Below are 9740 nucleotides of genomic sequence, written 5' to 3'. Positions count from 1 at the left end.
GCAATATTTTATTAAATGATGAGAGAATTGAACAAGTTGATAAGTTCGTATACCTTGGTAGCTTATTTACTAGGGACGGGAAAATAGATGAGGAATTAGATAAACGAATAAATTAAGGTAAAAAGGTTATTGGTAGAGCAGGTCCCCTTATCAGAAGTAAAAAAGGCGAATTTTCCACAAAACACTTGAATTTTCAACTAAAAAAATATCAATTATCAAAAAAAAATTAAATAATAAATTTTTAGTTAAAAAACGAATGTTCCACCCAGGAGATGAATTTCCAAGTAAAATGATGGAATATTCAATTGAAATAGTTTTTTACATTGATAGTTAAAAAAATGAATTTTCAACTAAAAAAAAGCAATTATCCAAAAACAATTGAATAATAAAATTTTTAGTTAAAAAAACGAATGTTCAACCAAGGAGATAAATGTCCAACTAAAATGATGGAATATTAAATTGAAATATTTATTTACATTGTTGGTTAAAACAATTATTTTTGAACCAAAAAAAAACACGAATTTTCAACAAAATAGTTCAATTTGAAGTCCAAGTGATAAATTTTCAACTAAAATCAATCTTCAACTGGAATATCTTTATTTTAAACCAAAAACTAGAATTTTCAACCAAGAAGAATAATTTCAACCAAAGAGATGAATTTCCAACGAAAAAAAAAAAAACAACAACGAATTTTCAAAAAAATAGTTAAAGTTTCAACTGAATTCAACAAATAAAGATGACTTTTCAACATAATTTTAATTTCTAACTATGCAAGATTTTACTGTAAAATACACGAATACAAAGCTACTTTAACAAATAAAGAACCATTGTTATTCAATTTTATATTGCAATTTAAAGTAAACGTAAACAAATAATTCAACACTTTAGTGCAACAATTACCTGACTCAAAAACAAAATTCCCCGACATTTTCAGGTTTTTCCAGGTATATAAAAATTCCGCGACAATTCCAGGTAAGATTTTTTGAATTCCTGAAGTTTTCCTCTCATTATTATTCTAATTTTGATTAACCCTTTAACCTTCTTCGAGCTTATTTTTCATCATGAAAAAGCTGAGCGAAAGATTCTGAAGATTCCTTAACTACTATTTTCGAGGTCGCTCTTTCCAATTGTGCTATCCAAATTGTATGAAACTTGCATTTTTAAACATTTTTTTGCAAAACGAAGTAAAAAAAACGCAAAATTTGTAGTCTTATTTTTTTTCAATCCAGATTTTGACCGTCTTATTGTTATATTTTTCGACTATAAATCATGCTAATCGCGTCCATGATTGTTTGCAATTGTTGCAAATTTTGAAGTACCTCAAATCTTTGATTAGAGCATGCTTTTTACAACCAACATGCAAGATATACATGGTTATCGACATTTTTTTGGATGCTGATTACGAATTTGTTATTATTTTTGCAAAATTAATTCATTTAAACAATTTGTTCAAACAAATTTTTCAAAAAAATCGAATTTTTGCAAAATTGCAATCAAAATTATAATCTACGCAAAAAATACGTATAAAACATGTATAATCGATATCCATTGTTTAAATAATTATACAAAATTAATAACAAAAAACGAAATATTCTACTTTTATATTTAATATGCATATTACGCATGGTTTCATATTATTTTATGCGAAACATCTTTTTTTAAACAATTTGTTTAAACAAATATGAAAAAAATTGAATTTTTTCGAGGTTGATGCCAGACTTATCAATTTTATGGAAGGAAGTGTGTAAAATATTTAGTTTTATTATTTGGTATATTTTACCTAGATTTTGTATTGTAAATACGTGTCATAATATAGCATACTAACATGCTCTGAAGGTTTTTTGAAGGTATGGTATTATCCAATTGTATTTTCGCAGAATTATGCTTTTGGAATACAACGTTTTCACTATTTTTAAACATAAATTATTTTATAAAATTATTATTGGTTACACGGCACAATTATCAAGATTGAGTAATCGTAGAATATAACGTAACATCCTTCTCCTGAAATGATTCTAGGAATATAAAATCTCATTTTTTTCCTGGACCTATTTATTTATGTCTCAGGAAATTATATGCTCAAGTCAAAATGGCAGACCGCAAAAACCTTGGAAACCATGTGTAACATGCATATTAAATATAAAAGTAGAGTATTTCGTTTTTTGTCATTAGTTTGGTATATTAGCATGATTTATAGTCAAAAAATATAACGATAAGAAGGTCAAAATCTGGATTGAAAAAAATAAGACTAAAAATTTTGCGTTTTTTTACTTTGTTTTTTTAAAAAAATCTTAAAAACGCAGCTTTCATACAATTTGAATGACACCATTGGAAAGAGCGACCTCGAAAATAGCAGGTAATGTATCTCAAGAATTTTTCGCTCAGATTTTTCATGATGAAAAATAAGCTCGAAGAAAGTACATCCAAAAAGTTTTCATGTGACGTTAAAGGATTAAATTAATTTTGTAGATGTAAAGCGAACAATTTTATTTTAAAGCATCGTATATTTAAAGCGAAAAGGGAAAAAATAGGAGGAAACTTAGGGGAGTAGGGGAAATATTATAATCCAGATTAAATTTTATCCTAAGAATATAACTTTAAAAAGACTAAAGACACTTACAACTTCAACTTTTTCATCTTCAGTCGTCATAATCACGGTTTGAGTCACGGAATGAACGGCTTCCAAATCTAGAGTTCCTACACAAACCTGCACAGGGTTTTTCATGTAAGACTGCGCAAGTCTCCGGACTCCCGAGGGCCAAGTCGCGCTGAAAGAAAAAATTCAACAGATTGGAAAAATTAAGACACAATTCGATTAAAATTTCCGATTTTCTGTTAATTTCAAAGAAATAAAACAAGTCAGTCACCTGGTCATTACAGTCTGCCTATCAGGCCTCACATCCAAGAGAGTCTTACGAATTTGAGGCTCGAAGCCCATGTCCAACATGCGATCGGCTTCGTCAAGAATAAGATACGTTACCGACTCAACATTCAGGATTTCAGCCTGGACCAAGTCATTTAACCTTCCGGGTGTCGCTATCACAATTTGAACTCCACCTGATACCATATTTATTTGATCTCTTCGGCTTCCTCCTCCGTAGACGCAAACACTTAAAAAAAAATTAAAAGAGAACATTTCAATCTGCAAATTCGACTCGTTAGCAGTAGACTGGCGATAATTTTTAATTTGTGCTCTTCTTAAAATTTATGACATTAACAGGCCTCACAATCCCTATGGGAAAAAATATAGGGACCAAAGGGTACTTTTTCGCGCTCAAAGGGTTAAAAATTCAGGAAAAATTCAGGTAAAATTCAGGTGAAATTCAGCAGATTTCGGAATAATTCAATTTACATTCAAAAGAATTCAAATGAATTGGAAAAAATCGTTGGAAATAAAAAATTTCATTGATTTCCGTAAAACTGGATTGAATTTAGAGGAATTTGAGATAAAAGAGAAGAATTTAATGAAATTCATAACAATTTAAGGTAAAATTTAAAAAAAATGAAATAAAAACAATTTAAAAATCTTAATTGAATTCAATAACATTGAAATAAGTTCAGAAAAATTCAAGGGAATTCAAAGAATTTGATGAGGTGAGATGACCATACAAGAATTTCGCTGAAAACTCGTTTTTTGTTATTTAAAATTAATTTTTTTAATTGCAAATTGAGTTTAATTGAATTATTTTGTTGAGAATTCATTTTTGTTTATTGATTGTTTTAGCTAAAACCGTTATATTTTTGTTTAAAAAATAATTATTTTTTATGAAAAAATAAACTATTTTGTTCGAAATTCGTTTTTTTTTGTTGGTTGAACATTTGGATTGAAAATTTAACTAACTATTTGGTTAAAAATTCATATTTTTGGTTGAAGATTTATCTTTTTCATTTGAAAATTAAAGTAAAAAGTGTTTAAATGCATTTAGAAACAAAATTTTGTTTTCATTAATATTATTAATCTTGTAGGTTTTATATTGTAAAAGTTAAGATATTATTTGTAAAAAAAATTGTTTGTTGCTGGAAGTGCTTCATATTAATGTAGAAATGACATTTAATTACCAAATTAATTTAAAAGTTTCTAATAACCATTGTTATAAATAATTCTTGTGGAAAAATATTCAAATTTGAGATTTTTTCAAATTATAATTTCCTTCAATCGCCAGAACGACTTCAGGTATTCCTTAAAATAATAAATATTTAATAATATTTGATTAAATATAACAATTTAAATTTTTCTAAACAAATTAGGTAAACAAATGTAAAATGTTGGCCCTTTCACATAGAAATGAAGGACGAATGACTGCTAATAAAAAAATATTAGAGAAGTTAACAATAACTACTGTTAATAAAAATTCTTGTGACAAACTATTCAAACTTAAGATTTTATACAATTTAAATTGTCTTTGATGGCCAGAATGGGTACAGATATTCCTGAAAATAATATATCTTCGATAAGATTTAGTAAAATGTATCAATGTGAATATCTATAAACAAACAAGACAACAAATTTCAAATTTTGGCAGTTTCACGCCACAAAAAATCTGGTTCCTTCAAATGAACAATTGAAAAATAGAATTCTTTTCCGTAGCCATGGTATCCAGAGTTATGTTTTGTTTTCAAAACTTTCAGTTGTTTCAATATTCTCTTTCAGAAATATGTGCATTGGACTAAGAGACGTTTGGAATTAGTTTATCTAAATTGTTTATAAGCATTTAAGTTGTTATATTTGACTAAATATTATCAAAGATACATTTCTTTAGGAATATCCGTAGCCATTATAGCGATTAAAGAAAATTAAAATTTGATAAAACCTTTTGAATATTTTGTCAAGAGAATTATTTATAAGAATGGTTATTGTTAACTTCAAAAATATTGTTGTGACTATCAGTCATTCGTCCAACAGCTTAAAAAATTTTTAGTGCAAACAAAAAAATTGTCGACGCGAAAGGTTCAGACTTTGGAATTTGTTTATATAATTTTCTTTAAAAAATTTAAATTCTTATATTTGATCAAATATTAATCAATATCAGGCCTCATAGTCCCTATGGGAACAATAAGAGACCAAAGGGTACTTTTTGTTACGCTCACATTCAAAAGAATGCAAATGAATTGGGAAAAATGTTTAAAAATAAAAAATTTCATTGATTTCCGTAAAACTGGATTGAATTTAGAGGAATTTGAGATGAAAGAGAAAAATTCAATCAAATTCATAACAATGTAAGGTAAATTTAAAAAAAGCAAATGAATTTAAAACAATTTAAAACAATTTAATTGAATTCAATAACTTTGAAATAAGTTTAGAAAAATGCAAACCTTATTTATAATATTCAAGATCAGGTCAATAGACTTTAGGATCAATTAAATAAAATCTTGTGAAATTTCAAAAAAATCCACTGAATTAAGTAGAATTGAATGAATTGAGAAGGATTCAAGTAAATTAAAAAAATTCAAGAGAATTCCATAGAATTTAACAGAATTCAGGGTCAATTCCAAAAAATTCAAATTCTTTCAAATCTTTTATGTCATATTAATTTCTAACACAAGAAGTGACTAATGATTACAGAACAATTCAAGATAAATTCAAAAGAATTCAAATAAATTTGAACAATTCTAAGAATCGAAAAAAAAATTTGATTGATTACAAGAAATTTTAACTGAATATAAAGAAATTTAAAAGAGATGAGAAGGATTAGATGAAATTCATACAAAATCAGCCTGAATTTAAAAAGAAATCAAGTGAAATGAAAACAATTCAAATACATTGAAAACTTAATTGAACTGGGTAGAATTGAGTGAATTTAGAAGAATTCAAAAAAATGTTTAAGGATTTAGGATAAATTAACAAGAATTCAGGGCAAATTACAAATGAATTATAAATAATATATGAAAATCTACTAAAATCTTCGAAACCATACGAAAAACCCTTGAAATTGTTTAAACCTCTTGAAAATTCTTTGGAATCTTTTAAAATATCCTATCATATTTCAGTCGTTAAAGCCTTCAAACTAATGAAATAAATAAAAAATTTCTGGGAACCTTTTTAAATTTCTTAAAATATTTCGAATCCTTTGATATCTTTTGAAAACCCTTGCAACTTTTTAAAACACTTGAAAACGCCTGAAAATCTATTACAATATTCACAAATATTTCAAATCACATTAAATTACTGAAATGAAAAAAATTTCGTTGTAATCTTTTAAAATAATCCAAATAATGTAACATTCTTTACACTTCTCTGCAATTTTTTAAAGCTCTTGAAAATGTCCAAGAAATTGAAAAAAAAAAAAACGTTAAAATAATTCAAATCCTTTAATCATTTTATCAATTGATCCCCAGGATCAATTAAATTAAAAAGTTAAAAATTTCTTTTTAAATCCATTGAATTAATTAGAAAAGAGGAAATTTATAGAAATTCAAGTGAATTAAAAAACTTCCAGTCAGTTCATAAAATTCAAGATAATTTCAAAGAATTCAAAGGGAATTCGAAATCTCTTCAAATCTTTAAAACTCTACAAAATACCTCACTTCTCATGAATAAAATCTTTATAATGCACTAAAATATTATAAAATTCCATGATTTTCGATGATATTTTCTGAAATCATGGAAAATGTATTAAAATACACTGAAAGTTCTAAAATCCCTTCAAAGCATTGAAATTCTTACAAACTAACGTGGAATCTTTTTAAATATTTTAAAACCTTGTACGTCCTGTAAAATGGTTCCATATTTTCAGAAATTTTTTGAAAATTCTATATTCTAGAATATAGAGGACTATGTACCAGGTGTATACATATGAAACCGGTATTTTTTCAAGAAAAAAAGACATTTATTTCAAGAGAATGATAAATATTTTATTCAAAGTATGCGCCCTCGCTGGCTACACATTTTGTCCACCTCTCAGGCAATTTATGGATACCTTTCCAAAAAAAGTCTTCGTTTTTTGAAGCAAACCAGTCATCGAGCCATTTTCCAACATTTTATATAAAAATATAAATTCTGAATGAAAAATATAGTAGCTGATATTTCAACCAAAAAGGATGTTAACTTTTAATCAAAAACAGTTTATGGACCAAAAAGTTGACTTTTCAACACGACATGAATTGCCAACGAAAAACGACACATTTACAACTAAAAACACATTTTCAGTTAAAAAATAAATTTCAAACCATACAAAAACGAATTTTTAACAAAGTAGTTAAATACAGGGATATGCAGATAATTTTACAAATTTAAAATCAAATATGCAGATTCAGTTTCAAAAATATAAATCCACGTTATCATTTGCAATGCTATAAATTAAATAATCTATCATTGAATTTAAAAACTTTCAAAATTAAACAAATTCCAGCAATTTGCAGTTAAGAAATATTAAAAATGGAATAGTTAATCTTTTTTTATACGCTAAACACTTCTTAATTTAAAAAGTAAATAATTTTAATTTTAAATAGTTTAGAAATCCTTCAAATGTTTCAAAATTTTTATTTCAAAATCTTGAAAAATCTACATGTTGTTTTACTTTTTTGATATTTTAAATTATTTTTGAAACTTTTTCAGAACGTCTAAAGATCTTTCAAAATTATTCGAATTATTCCCATTTTTTTAAATCCTGCTAAATAAAAAAAAAATGTCCTTAAAATTGTCCATATTCATTTTTATAACTTTAAAAATCTTTCCAAATATTTTTAAATACTCGCTTTAAAATAATTCTTCAAAATAAAAAATAATTTTCAATTTTTTGTTCGAAGTTTGTAAAAATCTATATTTTGTTTTAAATTAGGCCGTGGGCCAATTATATTAATTTGTTTATCTAAGACTTTCCAATGAAGACAGTTCAATTTTTAACATTAAAATCTGGAAATTATAAAATTGTGAACTGATTCCGAATCATATTATAAAATCAATTATAATTAACTTTTTAATTCTAAAAGTACAGTTCAATTAAAAAAATCACTATTAATGTGCAATCTAAACAGAATATCATAATAGAAAAAAGAGAACAATTTAACTAATTAATTGAAAAATTATTGAAATCACAGTCGGACAGATTTGTTTTTGTCAACAAATTTCTAAAATACCAGTAAAAAAATAAATTCACTGTCATTTCCCGGTGTCATCAAATTCCCATTCATTTTCCAGTTTTTTGGTCTAGTGGACAAATGATTGTACACTTGAAGAATCGTGGTTATTCAATTTTATATATGAACGCACAGACGGTCTTTATAACTAAAATATTTGAAAATTATTGTGAAATCTTTGAAATCTCTAGAAATCTTGTTAAAATTTCCGATAGATTTGAAATGTTGAAATCGGCTGTAAGCTCAAAAGTCGAGTGAACAAACCTTCGTCTTTGCCAGTAAATTAGCCTGGAAAAACGTGAACGAACATTTTGAAACTTACGCTTTGATGCCGCGATATGTGTACTTTGAAACCTCCTTTTCAATTTGCTGTGCCAACTCGCGCGTCGGTGCAAGAACAAGTACATTAGGTCCTCCTCTTTCAGATCGCGGAATATTCTGGCCATCTGTATGAATTAAAGCCGGCAGCAAAAAAGCTAGTGTTTTCCCTAAACAATAAAAATAAAAGAAACGCTCAATATGTGAGAAAAAATACTTCAAAAATTTTTAAAGACTATTTGAAACATTTTATTCAGAAATTTATTATCAGAAAAACAATGAGAACCTTTGACATGAATCGCGTAGTCGAATTAAAAAATATTTGGAGCAGCCTAAAACTTCAAAAAGCAAGCCTTAGACTCATGTCAGAGATTAAAAAAAACAGTGCAAATAGTGTCAAAATTTTTTTTAAATAGTTTCAAAATAGTATCATTATTTTTTTAACTATTAGACGTATTTTGAAACCTTTAAAAGTATATAGTTCGAACCCAAAAAGTGTCTAATGGAAAATTAACTTAATTTATTTTAAAGCATTACAAATTAACTTCAATGTTTATTTAACATTTTATTTTTTAGTTTACGAATAATCAAAATTCCTGTTTATACATCGCAGGCTTCACATTATTTCCCCTATTCTCCTCTTTTTCATATTTCTTTCATTTAAATGCGACCTGAATTAATAGGACTTTTTTGTTTAATTAATAGAAAATTTTTGGTAGACAGTTACCACTTTTTGGTTGAAACGTCTACTAGAATTTTTTTCGGTAAGAATTCATATTTTTAGGTTAAACATTTTATTATTTGATTGAAAATTGAATTATTTTGTTGATAATTACAAAATTTAGTTAGTCACACATTTTGGTTAAGAAAAAATAACGCTTTTGTAGAAATTTCGTGTTTTTCGATTACAAATTAAGCATTATGATTGAAATTTCAAATAAAACTCTTTTTTTTAATTCAACTATTTTATTAACATTCATTAGAGTTTTATCTCTTTCACACATTTTTTAGTTAAAAACTCCACTATCTGGTTAAAAATTAATCAGTTTCGGTTGAAAATGAACTTTTTTGTTGAAAACTTAACTGTTTTATAGAAAATTCGTATTTTTTTTAAATCATTTTTTGTTTGTTAAAATACAACTGTTGAGATGAAAATAGCCCTGTTTTAATTTCGAACTCACGTATTTTGTTCAAAATTCATTCTCATTGCATAATTTAGTTTAAAACTCTTTTTTTTTTTTGGTTGTCAAAAATAAAGTTTTTAAACTGAAAATTAAACTACTTTGTTGAAAACTCACCTTATTGGTTAAAATAAACTTGTTTGTTTAAAAAAACATTTTGCAGGG

General features: G+C 26.1%; 1 protein-coding gene across 1 annotated transcript in view; it reads right to left on the bottom strand.

Moving 5' to 3' along the window:
* The window catches only part of LOC117178441 (probable ATP-dependent RNA helicase DDX43), a 50257-nt gene that overhangs the window by 15899 nt on the left and 24618 nt on the right, over window positions 1-9740 (bottom strand). The window contains exons 6-8 of the mRNA XM_033369867.1: window positions 8399-8564; window positions 2868-3110; window positions 2621-2768 (exon numbers count right to left, since the gene is read on the bottom strand). Of these exons, the coding sequence (XP_033225758.1) occupies window positions 2621-2768; window positions 2868-3110; window positions 8399-8564 (557 nt within the window). The remainder of the gene's footprint in view (window positions 1-2620; window positions 2769-2867; window positions 3111-8398; window positions 8565-9740) is intronic.

This window comes from Belonocnema kinseyi, chromosome 8, assembly GCF_010883055.1.
Source record: "Belonocnema kinseyi isolate 2016_QV_RU_SX_M_011 chromosome 8, B_treatae_v1, whole genome shotgun sequence".
NCBI classification, from domain to species: domain Eukaryota; kingdom Metazoa; phylum Arthropoda; class Insecta; order Hymenoptera; family Cynipidae; genus Belonocnema; species Belonocnema kinseyi.
Note: the sequence above shows the minus strand (reverse complement) of the source record. Positions and strands in the feature narration are given on the sequence as shown.